The following is a 16,562-nucleotide window of genomic DNA, read 5'->3' as shown; positions in this document are numbered from 1 at the left end:
TAGGCAGCTGACCTGAGTGTGTACCAGAGATCTTGAACCAGCACCTGCAGACAGGACCATGGGATTCGCTTTTTTCAGGCATGGGAAAAAGTGTTGTCTGGACCATGATTAGCAGTGGTGTCTTTTCCCACCAGAAGTACCCAAACTGAACCTGCCTTTGCTCCTCTTCCAGCCAGCATCTGAGAGCAGGGGGAAAACTATTTGACTCTCTGAAATTTGAACTCAAAGCTATTACGTCAAAGCTATTACACCAATTTTTCTTCCTAGAAGGGCAGAGATGTACAGCAAATGCTGCCTGCTCCCTCTCTTTGCTCCTGTCTCTCATCCACTGAGTTTTTGTGGTATGTCCAATGCCTTTTTTCTTTTATTTAAAACCAAACTGCAGTTAGGCCCTGCTAGGGGTTTTGGTAGCTTTGGGCTCCATGACTTCAGTATACTGAAATGAATCTACCTGAGAAATTGCATGCCTGTACTCGTGTGACTTAAGACATGCTCTTGTGCTGTTGCAGCTGTGGTGCTGTCAATACGTGAATTGTATCAAAGAGGAACTGGCTGCCTCTGACTCGTGCTGAAAGGTTGCGGTTAGTCACGGAGAAGTCAAACGATACCACGGATTTTCAGGGAGAGCTGCTGCTCTTTTGCTTTGCTCCTACTGAGACTGGGAACTCCCCGTGGCTGCAGCAGGAGCTGAGTCAGTGCTGCAGACCCTGTGTGCACAGGCTGCTCTGGCTGGGAAACTAGAACAGGAGCTTTGCCTGTGGGGTTGGCAAAGGAATACGTAGCTGCCTGGTGCCTACCTACAGGTGTAATAGTGACTGCAGGAGGCTGGAGGTGAATCTCAGCATTGTCGATTGTGAAACAGCAGCTCTGTTGTCAATTTGATGTACAACTTGGCTTTTCTTTTTGTTTTTCATCCTCAGCAAATTATTTTGTACGTAGTCACCTGTAAATTTTCTTTAAGAAACACAGGAGATGAGATGACCTAGTGTTAAATGAAACTGGAAATGACCTTAATGAAATAATGCCGTGTGTTCCCTTCTCTTTTTCAGTTTAGAGTTTCTATACCTTGGAGGGAATTTCATCACTTCAGTTCCACCTGAACTGGCAAACTTGCCTTCACTGAGCTATCTAGTTCTGTGTGACAACAAGATCCAGAGCATTCCACCTCAGCTGGCACAGTGAGTATTTACTGTCATCAGCCACCAGCTGCAATTAACTCTTTGAACTTTTTCTTCTGCATGTGTGGATAAAAGCACACACGAGGACCAGTTTGTCCTTAAGTTTGTTAATATGACTGAACTTGAACAAGAAGATCCTTAGCATGATACACTGCAGGCAGGCCATGGGTATATAATATGGAAATCTCAAATCAAAGGGCTATGGAAAAAATATGTCACCAAGTGTACACTTTATGGTGAGTTAATAAATTTTTACAGGGAGTACTAAGAAGTATCTGGGCAACTCAGAGAAGATAAACTGCCATGATATCATATTCTTAGTGATGAATGCTTGGCCTGTTTTGTCATGCACCCAGAGCCTTTTTGTGTGTGCTTTTGTGTTGTACCATCCCCTGTGGTCCCTTGGCATTTCTTGCTTTAGGATCTCAGCATGTTTTAGTGTTCTTTAGATCCTGCAGTGTAGCTCTGGAGGATAAGTTAGTGCTGTATCTGTTTTATAATGGGGAAAAGGAGACTCTGCAAACTCTCTATGGGTAAGATGGGAGGTGAAGAATTCAGTCTGTAGGTATAACCCCAAAAGCAATTGAATGGCAGAACAAAGTTTCCTGCATTGAAATTTAGTGGTTTAGTGAGATTATTTTTGATATAAAATGTCCAGTTGTCTTGTACTGATTTGAGAGCATCCCAGATGCTGTGCTGCAGCATTGCTTCGTGCTTCCTGAGAGAGAACACCGCCTCCAATGGCCAAAAAATCTGCTTGTCACCCATGATGATGCTGCCTGGCCTGACCTTGGCTAGCTTTTGAGATCTCATAGTATCGCGGCCCAAGGTGATGGAGCTATAGGCAATGAAAAGTGTTTTCCAGGCTGGCTGCCTACCAGCAATAAACTTTAATGCATGAGTGAAAGCAGGTGACATTCAAAGTATTGCATGGAACCGTTCTTGATGCATACAGTGGGTACAAGGAAACATGATCTCCCCCAGAAGCACTCGATTTGTACACTTCTGTTCTGGGCTACCTTCTTTGGGATATGTGTATGGGGAATACTGAGCGGGGCAGCAGCATATTTAAGATCGTATTTAACAGGCACTCCAGACGTTAGCCAAGTTTTCTGGGACGTTGTGTGTCCTGGAGTAACAGCAGCTCTTTTAGCATGAATTTCTGCTTTAAAAAGAAGAAAAGCCAAAGAAAAAGAAATTGGTGGGAGAGACCAGAGTAATCAGATCTGCGTAATGCAATTGTGGAATGATTTCGCTCGCACATTTTGATTGGGTTTCCATCTCCATCCTCAGGCTGCATTCCCTGCGTTCCCTTAGCCTGCACAATAACCTGCTGACTTACCTTCCTCGAGAGATCCTTAACCTGGTTCACCTGGAAGAGCTGAGCTTGCGTGGGAACCCACTGGTGGTTCGGTTTGTCCGAGACCTGACCTACAATCCCCCAAGCCTTCAGGAGCTGGCTGGGCGCACAGTTAAAATTACACTCCTAGCGACCTCCCGGATAATCTTGTCCGGTATCTGAGCTTGGCCACCAACTGTCCCAACCCCAAATGCAGGGGTAAGTTCACCTTCACTGCTCTGCTGCCGGCTTTTACCTCATGGCTTTTCTTTACCTCTGACTTGCCATAGCTTTGATAGCTCGCTCAGGTTAGATGTGTAGCTGTATTTCATGGGCTCCAGGTCTCCTGCAAATTTGTCTTTAAAGAATTGTATTCGCTTGGGAACTACGTTCATAGTTGTAGTGCTGGTTTACTGTATTTGCATGGGAAGTTAAAAGAGTGTTTCTTTCAGAGCCTTTGCACCTCATCCCAGCGCTCAAGTAACACTTTTATGGTCTGAAGTGTCCCATCTGTCTGCCCTGTAATAGGTCAGAGTAAGTAATGGAGAGGAGAGCTCTTGCAAGCACTCTTGCTGAAGAGTGAGCTTCATTTCTGGATGGAAAAAGAGGAGCGAGGCTATAGTGCTTGGCAGTTCCCAAGAGTGACTTGTGTAGCTCTTACTTGGGACTGCAGCATGTAGTTCCTGGAAGGAGAGGGTTTCATAGAAAAGCCTGCAATGCTTGGGCTTAATTTGGCTTAGGGCTTAATCTTTATACAGAGTAAATGATCTACACATTTAGCATTTGTAAGATAAAGGAAAAAAAAAGATCATTAGTTTGTATCTACCCTGCAGTCATAATGCAGGCTGTTACCTTATCTCCTTACAAGACAATATCAAAGCATGGTTGGTAAAGGGCTGGAACTTGCAAAGAAATGTTTCCTTTTTTAGTTTTGCACAGCTTGGATAACAGTGGATTGCTTTTGCTCTTTTTCACTTTTTCTTATGAACTAGCACAGCACTGCAGTGTGGCTCTAGCACTGCAGGAGAAAAAGTTGCTCCAAACCAGCCAGGACTTAAAACACTGCTGGAAACTTCTGAAAATGTCAGCGTCTAAAATCACTTGCTGTGGCAGGAAGAGAACCTAATTGAGTGTTAGAGCAACACTGTTGCCATGGAAAGTAGCATCCAAACTCAGCATGGTGGCTTCACTCAAGCGGAAGAAAAGTAGAGCTGTGAAGGTCTATTTGTGAACACATTTTTTGCTAGCTAATAGAGGAGGTTTTACAAGTTTGAAAATAGAGCTCATTAATTAATTTGACATTTAAGAATTTACGAATTTCCAGCCCGAGTTTTCTTCCTGACAGTTAGAAGAAATTGCCGAATTGTTTGAAAGTAGCTGCCCTGTGTCTTTTCACGTAGAGTGTGCTATTCTGAATGACCTTCCAAATACAGTTTTACACAATTGTTTGGGTTTGCTTCTTTTTGTTTTTTTTTACTAAGAAAAGAAATTTCACATTTCCGTAGGTGTCCTGGTAACTTCCCTTCCTCCAGTATCCCTTATCCTTCTATATCCGGTGCTGTGCCAATTAAATCCTAATTTGAGGTATTTGCACCAGCCGCAACAACCTTGCGGATCTCCCAAATTTCTCCACGCAGGGTCTCATGCGTTGTTCCTCTGCCCTTACAGGTGTCTACTTTGACAGCTGCGTCAGACAAATCAAGTTCGTTGACTTCTGTGGGAAGTACCGCATCCCGCTGATGCACTACCTGTGCTCCCCGGAATGCTCCTCTCCCTGCAGCTCTGCCTCCCAGAGCTCTACTTCCCAGAGCGACTCTGACTCTGAGGATGAAGCCAGCGTCGCGGCGCGCAGGATGCAGAAAGTCCTTCTGGGATAACGGGGAGCGAGGCGGGGAGACAGGAAGGAAAAATGTGTTTGAAAAGCAATAACGGAACGGCAAAGCGTGAGCCTCTGGCCTGAAGGGCTCATGAGACACTGTCCTCAAGTCCACGCAAGGGGCAGAACATCTTAGCAGGCCTAGATTTGCCTGGTGCAGGGCTGCTTAGGAGAACTAGCTGAGCAGCATACTGCCTGTTATAGGGTGCCTGGGGTTGTTAGAAATATCTCTTGTCCGGGAGACACCCCCCTCCCTCATACAGCTCGTACAGGCTGGGGCGGGGGATTTGTTCTCACTGGCGGATCACGAAGGGTTTTAATACACGACAGTTCACTGGGATTCAGTCACTGTGAAGAGCAAAGGAGACTGTCCAGATCTTTTAACACTGTGGTAGATCAGAAACAGGCTAATGATGCCATGTGAGTACGTATGGACCCCAAGGTTTTATATAGTGTTTTGATTCTTTGCCGTCTCCTTTGATTTTACTTACAGATTTTTACACCCATCCACTAAAAAATGGGAGTTGGGTTGGCTTTTTTTGTTGTTGTTCAGGAGTAGATTTTTCAAAACTCTGGTTAATCTTCCTTTGCCTAGAGGTGCAGGGTCTCTGTGCTGTTACAGATGTTACAGCCATCATAGAACTGAGCCACCTTTTTTCTCCCCTGTTATATGAAGCTGCTCTTCGAGTTTCCTTCTAACTGTTACTTTTCCTCCCTCTGCCTCTTCCCATTACCCCTGGAGTGTTGCTGTCTTTATAGTGCCTTCAGAAAACAGAGTGGTTCTGTCAAGACTCAGTATTACTTCTTAGTTGTGGCCGTACTTGTGCCTGTGCAAGGGACCAGATGTGCAGCTCTGCATCATGTTTCTGAGTCTCAGCTTACTGGAGCAAATTTATATCTGTGAAATGCAGGAAAGATCTTGATTGACGTTTCTTGTTTCTAAACAACCACATCCCTCCGCTTGAGCCAGCTCTGCTAGGCTTGGTACAGAGTTAGTTTATGTCTTTAGAGTCACCTGCTTAAAGTAGGCAGCAGCTTAATGAATTGGAAGTACTGAGAGAAGTGTGGTGGAGAATTTTGTTTGTTTTGTTTTGTTTTTTCCTTACTCATAACATGAAGAAAAGCCAGTAGAGAGGCTAAGGTGCATCGAGCATCTTGCACGAGATGGTTTTTAAACCTGTTCCTTATTTCTCTGCATCTTCTCTCGTTGTAATAGCTTTGGCAGTCTGTTAGATTGTTCAAATAACACATTCAGTTAACTTAAACCAACTTAAAGAAAATCTGCAGAAAATAGCTCAGAATTTTTAAGTATCAAGAAGTAGCTTATAAAAATTATTTCAAATTGACAGATATCTATAAATCTACTTTATGGGGCTGTTGTGTGTTTTGCCCCACTATTAACATTTCAGGGCAGACAGTCCTTTCAATGCAGTTTCAGACAGAGCAAATACAACTGTGTCTTTGAATGCATGAGCAGAGCAAATATATTGTCTTAAGAAGCTAAATGAACAAGAAAAACTTTTCTTAACATGCTTTGGCCTTAAAGGGGAAATTATAAACCTCTGCTCCTCTCCTGCAGTCAAAAAACACATGTACCTATTTTAACATCTTATGGCAGCTCTGTTTTGATCGTTCTGTTTAATTATATTTGACACTTTATACATTAAAGCACTTTGATAATTCTAGTCTTTGTAGCTAGCTTTAGTGATTTTGTTTTTTTTAATTAGACTACCATTTTTACTTTAGCGTGACCTGAAGAATAAGGTCTGTGAAACTTTGTACACTTCAGTCTGTCTTGGTGTGCATGTTGAACTTGTTGCTTTGCGTTGCCTTGGCAGCAGTCCTCATTTCTCTAGTTTTCTTTGAACTGGAATTTGAAAGAAATGATCTGGTTGTAAAATAGCACCCTGTCCACTATTAATCACTGCAGCTTAGTCTGAAGATTCCCCACATGCCCAGATCTACGAGGAACTAAACCGCATGTCCTCTGTGTCTTTCCAAATACTTTTTTTTAGGTATATTTTTAAGAAACAGTAAAGTATACGTACAAAACAACTGGATGTCACTTTAGCAAATTCTATGAGGTTTGCTTGGGAAGGAGAACCTACAGATTTTGAGAGAACCTGATTACATGCTATTAGTTCAGTTGAGATCAGCGAGTGTCCTGCGTTTTGTTCTTCATCTCCTCTTTCACATGCTTCCTTCTGTCCTGAGTGAATATCCTCATACCAGCGCTCAAGGGCAGTCAACTGATTGCAGAGCCAACATTTTCAATTGGCTGTGGATGTAACACTAGTAAGCAAGAGCTTGGCTTTTCTGCCAGTGAAAAGTGAGCCGCACAAGTTGAGATCTCAAGATCTGTTGAGCTCAGGGCTGTCAGGTACCACCTTCCTTTCTTCCCTTTAGCCACAGCTGTCTTGAAGACATGCACTTTTTCACTTCACAAAGTTAGATTTCACTATGGCTCCTGTTTGTGCAGTAGCACCACTGGTTAAGGCCAGTGGTGGCTGGTTCTAATTCAGCTCAATCCTTAATTGCATTTTCTTTCCGAACTGGGCAGGCATCCCATTTCTGCCCCAGTTCTAAGAGGGCTGATAGGCTGATCTTTCTTCGCTGTGGTCAGGTCAAAGCTTGACAGCTTATGCAGTTGACATCTCTATGCATTTTTAGACTTGATAAAATGTCTTGCCTCTTAGAAATGTATATATATTCCCGAGTATAGCTACCAAGTTTTCTTTTTGCTGCTGGGCTTTAAAGTGCAATTCAAGTAAGTCAAAATTTACAGCAATCAAGGGCTTGTAAGAAAACCAAGTTGTTGGTGGATTGGTTGGTTGGGGTGATTTTTCTTTTCCCTCAGAGGTGGATTTGAGAGGACTAGGGATGCAGGTTTGTACCGTAGTGCCTAATGGACTGAGCCCACAGGAGTCAAGTTTTTCAGCAATTGTTAGCCCTCAAAGATTGAAAAATATACTGGACAGTAAAATAGGTGGGACACGACTTGAAAATACACTGATGGGTGGTGGGACTACTTCCTACCATCCACTTCTCAGGGGCCCTGGGAAGCAGGCGGTGGTTTTTGCCACCATTATAGCTCTTTTTGTCAGTTTTAAATAGCGGATTTCAGTTCCCACAGATGCATCTCCGAGCGAAGACTTCAGTCAGTGTTTTGGTATCAGTGCCCCTGTTGCTACAGCGGCCCAGCATGTCTGGCTTTTGAAACTGTTCTGAAGCGGAGACGCAAGTGTGTGAAGCGAAGTCGCTCATTCCCTCTTCCCCGCGGGCCGTGCCTGCATTCATCCTCCGCTTCCCGCACCTCGCTGCCAAAGGGGAGCTGCTGGAGCATTTCTGAATGCAGGTACTTAATGTGAACAGTGGGGTCGTGTTGAAGAGGCAAAATATCAATTTGAGTGGAAGCGACTTACACAGTTGCCAATTCTTTTTATGTTTCTCTTTCTTTAAGAGGTGAGACTTGAGGAAGTCAATGATGAATATTTAAACACACTCTGAAGTGGCCAGATGCAGTTTTTCACAGGCTTCTGTCCTGGTCATTTTAAGTCTTTGAAATCTTGTGTTAAATTATAATGAGAGTAGGGGGAAGGGAGGAGGAAGCCATCTCCTTTTTGTTCCTTGCTCTTGTTGGCAATAATGAATGGAAAGAATTTAATCCAATGAAAGTAATGAAACTTAATCCCTGCAATGTGTCTTTGTTACGCAGTTCAAAGAAATATTTTAATGCATCTTACTCACACCATGCCCTCCGTCCCCAGCTGAAGGTACTTCAAATAGACCACTTCAGAATGCACTCTAATACATGCACTCTAATACAGCATTAACTATCTTGGAAACCTTTCTATTGATTATTTCATTTGCCTGCCTGACTAGAGAATTGATCTTTCACTGACCTGGACATTAAGGATAGAAAAAGTTCTCATCCAGCCCTCTTGCTGAATTTTTATCATGAGCGTTTGTTTTAGGAAGTCTTCAAGTGCCTTATGTTTTTAAAAATGTATTTTGCTAGAAATGTATGAATGTAGAATCTCTCTAACAGTATTTCATTATGAGCTGTAAAACAAATTGCAAACACTAAACCAAAAATGTTATTTCTACAGTTGTCTGTCTGTTATTTGCCGACATCTGGATTCTGGTATTGCTGCAGGCAGAACCTTTGCAGAAATGTCAGCATTGAAAGTGTGGCCATACATGGTCAGGGAACAGGTGAGATTTGACACGTGCTGTGTAAAACCAAGAGTAGGTGAGATTTCCAGAAGGACTGCTGAAAATCCTGACTTTTGGAAACCACTTGTGACAGGCCAATGTGTGTTACAGACCAGACACTGTTTTACTTCTGGTATAGTTTTGTAGAAATATGCTCCACAGTTTAAAGGTAGAAGTAACTCACGAGCAAGATAAATATACAAACAAGAGGAGGTGGTGGCACGGTGGAGTTTTCCAGCCGTATAAAACAACAGTTCCAAACTTCTTGAATTGTCTCCCTCTTAATACACTAACACTGAAACCTGTAAATGACTTTTTGAACGCTAATTTTCTGATCATGTTAACTGGCTAGTGTGTTCCCATTTCTTGTGTAATCCCATGTTTCCTCCTACATCCTGAAGAGTTTTTGTGATCTATTGCCAAAATGTTGGAGATCCTGCTGTGCAATTACCAGTTGTCAGTGCAAAAATGTGGTGTATTGGAAAATGGGACAGTGGGAAACAAGAATTACTTGGTATTAATATCAGCGGGAACTATTTCGGAGATGGTTTGTCTTCATACATAGAGAAAACCATCTCAAATCATGCAGCAGCCCCATTTCAGGTAACAAAACACCAAGGAATGGAGTGACCTTGCCTGTGATAACCAGGCTGAGGATATTCTTTCCGCTTTCTGTTAACTAATGTACAGGATACCTTTTTACTACCTTCTTAATACCTGCCTTATATTTGGAAGCAAAATAATAGAAGTGCTGGTTCAGAGGAACCTCTGGTGATCTCTAGTCCATCCTCTTCATTTAAACAAGGCTATTGCCAGCACTAGTTCAGGTCCCCATGAATTTGTCTAGCTGAGTCTTAGAAACCTCCAAGGATGACAAGTCCACAGTCTCTCCACCTCGGGTGCTGTAATCTCCTCCAGGTGCAGAAGTCTCTCCAAATGTTCAGTGTCCTCCTGACCTTAGTCGCCTGTTTTCTAATCTCAAGCAATCCTGTGTCTCAAACTTTCTCCTCTCCTAATGCAATGGGTAGAGTGTAAATGAAACATGGAGTGGGTGCTCAGAATGTCAAACTGATATTTCAGGCTCATGGCAGAATTGCACAGATCTAAAAGGCAGCATTATGCTGATGCTCTGGAAGTGCTCTTCATAAAGTAGAACTGTATGTTTACCACTCAGATGGGCTGCCTTAGGTGATAAAGACAGCTACAGCTAAATATATGCACATTTTCCTCTAAAGGAGGAAACACTAAAGTTGTGAATTGCAGTTGCCAATCATTTAAAAACACTTTCTGGAACAAAAATTAGTCTTAATTCTGCACTGAAGGTGGCCAGGGCCATCTGTACCTTTAGTCACAGTCTGGAGATGGCACAGCCATATCCGAGTGTGCCTTTCCAGTAGCCACTGCTCTATGGTGACTTATTGGAGGGGGATCAAAAGCACATGTTCTCCTACTGTTGTCTGCTCACTCACCAGTCAGCAAAGTGGAGGCTTTTGACAAGGTAGGTTATCAGCAGACAACGTACTTTTGGGATGGAGGGGAAGGCAATCCATAGCACAGCCCAAGTCCTGCTTTCAGCTGGTCTTTTGCTGCAAGGTGAGGCTGCAGCTCCTCTGGTGTCAGTTTGAGGACTGGTCACCCAGGGAACAACCAGGACCCTTCTCTTTGTCCTGACCTGGGACTTACTGGTGGCAGCTCCAAGCTTGCTATCATAGCGGTAATACATTAATGTATCTCCAGAGTTGTCCAAACACCCCATCTCTAACCTCTTCTTGACTGTGGAAAAAGCACAGCCTGAAGTCAGTGCTGATGAGCAAGTTTTAAGTTTATCCTAAATACTACAATCAGTGCATCCAAGCCCCACAAGGCCGGCTGCTGTTTACACATCTCTGAAGATCATTGCTGGTATGTTGGCGAATGAATGACTTGACCAAGCTGCGTCATTGCTTGTGTAAGGGAACGTGACAGACCAGAAGTATTACAAGGTCCTTGCCTGTGCTGGGGCAGGAACACTGATGAACTGGTAAGCTAGGAGGGCAAACAAACCTTTCATCTGGAAGACCTTTTGGGTGGGAGCATGGGGTCACAAGCTGAAGCCCAGCAGGCCAGCATGTCACTCTTTATATCAGCAAGGACATAAATGTCTACTGCTGGTGAAAGGACTTGTGTGAAAAGCACAGGATTGTTTTGTTTGGGGGTTGTCCCTGAAAGAGTAAATTTCAGCCTTAAGGCTTTGAAAAGGGATAGGAAAGAAAAATGCCATAATGGAAAAATGGTTTTCTGTAAATCTTGGGTGTCCCAGCATCTGTAGTAAAAGTGACTTTATAACAAAAGAGCATAATACTGAGCAAATATCATTCTTTGTGCCAGGTAATACTACATGGTTGCTCTCCAAAGCCTTACTTTGCAAATGCCATTTTATTAACTCTGGGGAGGGCAGCCCTGTTGTTCCCCAGGAGTGGGAGCCGCGTGGTTGTTGTAGGTGAGTTAGTAGATTCTGCTTGTGAGTAGGATGACCCTGAACAGCGCTATTCAATGTATTTGTCAGTGACCTAGACGTAGGGACAGAGAGCACTGTCAGCAAGTTTGCTGATGACACAGAATTGGGAGGATTGTGCTGCAATTCAGAGAGACCTAGACAGGCTGGAGAGTTGGGCAGGGAGAAATTTTGTGAAATACAACAAGGGCAAATGTAGAGTCTTGCACCTGAGAAAGAACAACCCCAATTACTAGTATAGGTTGGGGACTGACCTGTTGGAGAGCCGCGTACGAGAAAGGGACCTGGATGCACAATAGGTGCACAACAGGCTGGCCACAAGCCAGCAGTGTGCCCTCATGACCAATGGAGGTTGGGGACTGACCTGTTGGAGAGCCGCGTACGAGAAAGGGACCTGGATGCACAATAGGTGCACAACAGGCTGGCCACAAGCCAGCAGTGTGCCCTCATGACCAATGGCAATGGCCCCCTGGGATGCATCAAGAAAGAGTGGGGCCAGCAGGTCAAGAGAGGTCATCCTCCCCTTCTACTCTACCCTGATGTGGCTTCCTCTGGGGCACTGTGTCCAGTTCTGGGCTCCCTGGTTCAAGAAGGACAGGGAACTGCTGGAGAGAGTCCAGTGCAGAGCCACTAAGGTAATGAGGGGACTGGAGCATCTACCATATGAGGAAAGGCTGAGAAAGCTGGGTCTGTTTAGCCTAGAGGAGGCTGAGCAGGAAGTCTCATCAGTGCTTATAAATATCTAAAGGATGGGTGTCAGGAGGATGGTGCCAGACTCTTCTCAGTGGTGTCCAGTGACAGGACAAAGGGTCACAAACTGGAAAACAAGAGGTTCAGCCTAAACATAAGGAAATACTTCTTTACTGTGAGGGTGACAGAGCACTGGAACAGGCTGCCCAGAGAGGTTGTGGAGTCTCCACTTCTGGAGATTTTCAAAACCTGCATGGACATGTCTGTGTGTGATCTTCTTTAGGTGATCCTGCTCTGGCAGGGGTGTTGCACTAGATGATCTTCAGAGGTCCTTTCCAACCTCTAACATTCTATGAAGAAGTCTTCATCAAGCTGGCAGGTCATGGGAATAGGAGTGTGACTGCAAAGCTAGACATTAAAGGCAAGGGACCCTACATTTCCTTTAACAGTAGCCCTTCCCTTTAAACACCACCAGGTATTTTTTTGGAGATGGGAGAAGTCTGGCCTTTAGAGGACATCCTTTGCATCAGGTCAACATGTCACTGCAACTCTGGTACCTCCTTGGCAGAGGAGCCCCCTGAGGCCCTCAGGGCAGTACTTTGTTTCCTGGTGTATGGCCCTGCTCTGGGTCTGTGGGATTCCCCAAAGCCAACCCCCTGCTTATAAAAACCTCCCCACAGGCAGAGGGGGCTGGTGAAGTGCTGGCTGAACCCAGCAATTTGATTCTGTTGTGTGTAGCCCTGCCGAAAGGGACTTGCTGGAAGATTTTAAAACATCCCTCGCATTTACATAGCCAAACCCCCTTTATAATCTAAATCAAACCTGAGCAGTTTACAGCAGTGGTTTTGTTATCTTCAAATAAACACAGCAATGTGTTTTCCAAAGTTGGGTTCCCTAGTTACTCTCTTCAGATATTTGGAGTTAAATTGCATCTTTTTGTTTGTTTTTCTTTCTCTCTTTAAAGCAGTTGTGAGTCTTCTACTGAGAGATACAATCATAAAAGGCCTTGCAAAAATCCCCCATGTGACTGGGCCCGTTGAAACACGTTTTGAAAGGGTCCAGGAATGTCTGAAACTTTATGTTGGTCTTTCACAACCTGCAACCCCATCTGGCTGCCTTGCACTTTGAAAATCTGTTCAGAGATCACCCTTTGCCATGGTTCATGGGGACAGCCCAACTGAAAGTCTGGGCACCTGGCCATGACTTGTCCGTGGTCCCAAGCACAGCCCTGTGAGCATCCTGCCTAGAAACCCTTCGTAGTGCTTTTAGGAAAGCAAATTTTGTGTGGTGTGTATGTGGAGGGGAGAAGTATGTCTTTGGGCGGCAAAAACTTTCTTTGATCAAATGCTGCCAACTGGCAAGCTCCAGGCTTGTCATGGCAAGCAGGTATTTTCATTCCTGCACCCTGAGGTCACCAGGACTGTGGGCCATGAGAAAGAAAACTGCTGTGGAGCATGTCCAGGAGCATGTCATTCTCTTCTCCATCTCTTGATAAAGGGCAGTGGGCATCTTACCCTGTTCATGCAGATTTTAAAAGTATGTGTCTGCTCTGGTTTATTGCTATAAATTTGCTCTGCATTAATAGTGGCTGGCAAAGGCTCTACAGGGTGTATTCCTGCTCCAGTGTTCTCCACTTCAAGCAGGGGATTGTAGCTACTGAATTCCCCCCAGGAAAGAGGACAAAGGCAGGCTAGGCGTCTCCCAGGGCCAGTGTGTTCCCACAACAAGGAGGAGCAGGATCTTGTGTTTGTTTACCTGTACCGGTTGCCCGTAAATGCCCCTGTGCAATACCGTTTGCAGAGCAGGGGATTAGCAGGGCTTGTCTTCCATCAGCAGCAGGGAAGAATGCATGTGCAATGTGCAAAGGAAGGGGAAATTACTGTAATGACTGCTGGTGGCATGGATGGTTGTCCCAAAAACAAGCTCTCTTGAGAGCTGGCCAGGCTGCTAGCGAGGATTTTAAAAGTGCACATCCCTGTGTGGTCCCAGGGAGGCACAGCCCTGGCTGAGCTGCACACACAAAACCAAGAGATGTTCACGTGAGGTGCCTTCGAGGTGTCTTTGCCATTACGCAGCTGAGCTTTTGCATCCAAAATGTCATTTCTCTTGAAGGGAGATGTTCCCCAGCAGCTGCATCCTTCTGCTTTGGGTTGTCACAGGGGCTCTGCTCCCACAGCGGCAGATCTGCCCCTGCAAGGTGACTGCCTTTGGTAAGCATATTGAAAACAGGTGGCAAAAGTGTCACTGCTGCACCATGGTACCAGTTACCTAAGTTTTGTTCCTTTCGCTTTATGGTTGAAGAAACACAGACCCTAGGATAATTCCTCAAACCCAACACCAGCTTCCAAGGGTGTTCCAACAGAGAACATCTAACATCCTTACAGAGAACACCTTTTAACATCCTTTGTGGTCTCCTGGCAAAAGTACCTGAGGTGGTGATGTGTGCCATTCGGCACAGGGTCTGAAGGCAGCTTCTGTAACAGGTGAGTCAGGAGGGAACATCCTCTTTAACAGGATTTTTCTGAACTGCAGTCTCTCTTCAGACAAGCTGTAGCTTTTCAACAAATTAATGGAATATGCCTTCTGTACCACACCACGCATCACCAGTGCCTAGTAAGGGCAAGTCTGACCTCATGCTGTTTTTTAAACCATCATAGTTGTTGTCTCCAGCTTTCTGGGGACACAAATGAAGCCTATTAATACTTTGGCATGACTAAAATGAGGCATATCTGCTCTGGTTTGACATTACTTAAATACCAACGGTTGTGTGATACAGGACCTATGGATGGAGACAGAACACGTGTAAAGGTAACAAATGTTGCTTTTTCCATGCATAGAGATATAAGAAGTTAGAAATATGGAAATATACTTCACAAATATTTATTTCACATTGATCTTATTAATGCACCAACAGATGAAACTGGCAGTAACTTCGCAGAATCATAGAATGCATTGGGTTGGAAGGGACCTTTAAAGATCACCTAGTCCAACCCCCCTGCAGTGAGCAGGGACAGCTTTAACTAGATCAGGTTGCCCAGAGCCCCATCCAGCCAGACCCTGAATGCTTCCAAGGATGGGGCCTCCACCACCTTCATGGACAACCTGTTCCAGAGTTTCACCACCCTCATTGAAAAGAACTTTTTTCTAACATCTAACCTAAATCAGCCCTGCTCTAGTTTGAAACCATTGCCCCTTGTTCTATCGCTACAAGACCTTGTAACCAGCCCCTCCCCAGCTTTCCAGCAGGCCCCCTTCAGGTACTGGAGGGCCATGGTAAAGTCTCCATGGAGCCATATCTGGGAAGATGAAGAGGTTCATGTTTATCATGACCTAGCAAATCCTTAGGATGATGGCTGGTTCATCACCAAACAAAAACCTTTCCATCCTTCCAAAGGCTCTCCAGACAACTGTTGTAGTCCTGGTCCAGGCAACCAAAGCAGGTCGGGCTGGGTCCACAGTAACTTTGTTCATGTGGTGCATTAATTCCTCATGGGTATGGAGCACGTGTTTGGGTTGCAATTGTCTCAGGAAGCACAGTGATTTGGAAAGTACTCTGTGCATCAAGGACTTGTATTAGCTCATGCTGGTTCGCAAAATATTTGGGTTTTATATAGATGAGTCTGCCGAATGCATGGCATCTGCTGTCCATAAGTTGCCAGTAGATTAAGGGAGCAAAAGCTTTGGCCAGGAGGTATGTAAAATCCAAGATTTAAAACGAGAGTCCTCCTTTTAGAACTGTATTACACGCTAATGCAAAATAGGACTTTTCCACAAACAATGTCTAATGCAGAGTTGTTGAAAACTCCTTTTTACTCTGATGTCAAGTTGATAGTTCTTTTTTGGTTATATGAAAGGCTGCCACTGTCTCCTGTTTTGAGCTGATAGTTCCTAAGATCTGCCAATTTGTGTTCTTAACTCTGAACAGGCAGAAAACATCAGAGCCCAAATACTGATGGCAAGGTCAGATATATTCTTTTCCTGCCTGACCCCTGGAAGTTATCAGACATGACAAAATGTCAATGTACAAGTCTTTCTGGGAGTTTGCGACCAATGGCTTAGTGTGCATGAGCACGTATTTCAAGTGCTGGAAAAAAACCATGAGCTTGTATCAGCAGCTGAGCAAAGCCCAAAGAAAAGTTGGGAGGCTGGAAGAGGAAGCGGAGCAACTGAAGAGAGGCCTCTCGTGAAAGACGAGGCTTACCTGTTGTAGAATGAGAAATATATTGGCCCTGATGACAGGCTAAAGACTGGCATGATTTACACCTTGAGAAAGATCAAGAGAGAAAAGATGCCATCAAGAAGGCAGAAGGACTGCAGAAACAGCTGGCCCAGCTACAGTGTGAAAACCTTTCACTCCGTAAACAGCCGAAGTGAAGAACAGGTGAAGAAGTGAAGAACAAGGCCATCCAAGAACTAATGGCCTCTACATGTGAGGCCAACAAGGTAGAAAAATAGGTGAGGTGAGCACTGACCAGATTTAGTCTGGTTTAGCTGGAATTACAGAAGGTTTTGGCAAGCCTTGAGACATGCTTATATGGCTGTACATGTATGTCTGTATCTGCCATCATCTACCTGACTTTCACAAAGCATTTTTTGATACTGTCCTGCACAACATTCTTGTTTCTAAATTGGAGAGGTGGATTTGGTGAGCAGAGTACTTGGTGGATAAGGAATTGCTGGATGATCACACATGGAAAGCTGATGTCCCTCACGGTTTTGTGTTGGGACCAGTATTATTTAACCTCTTGGACCCTCATGGACAGTGAGATT

General features: G+C 44.5%; 1 protein-coding gene across 1 annotated transcript; it reads left to right on the top strand.

Annotated features, from left to right (window-relative positions):
- Positions 1–1,049: 1,049 nt before the first annotated feature.
- On the top strand, positions 1,050–4,394 carry LRRC58 (leucine rich repeat containing 58; the record flags this gene model as incomplete). Its single annotated transcript, XM_009869530.1, is given in 4 exon segments — positions 1,050–1,178; positions 2,472–2,653; positions 2,656–2,736; positions 4,186–4,394. Coding segments are annotated over 4 exon segments (601 nt in total), but the record flags the coding sequence as incomplete, so codon positions are not given.
- Between the last annotated feature and the right edge of the window lie 12,168 nt (positions 4,395–16,562).

The sequence above is a fragment of the Apaloderma vittatum genome, unplaced genomic scaffold (assembly GCF_000703405.1).
Source record: "Apaloderma vittatum isolate BGI_N311 unplaced genomic scaffold, ASM70340v1 scaffold8015, whole genome shotgun sequence".
In the NCBI taxonomy this organism is placed as follows: domain Eukaryota; kingdom Metazoa; phylum Chordata; class Aves; order Trogoniformes; family Trogonidae; genus Apaloderma; species Apaloderma vittatum.
Note: the sequence above shows the minus strand (reverse complement) of the source record. Positions and strands in the feature narration are given on the sequence as shown.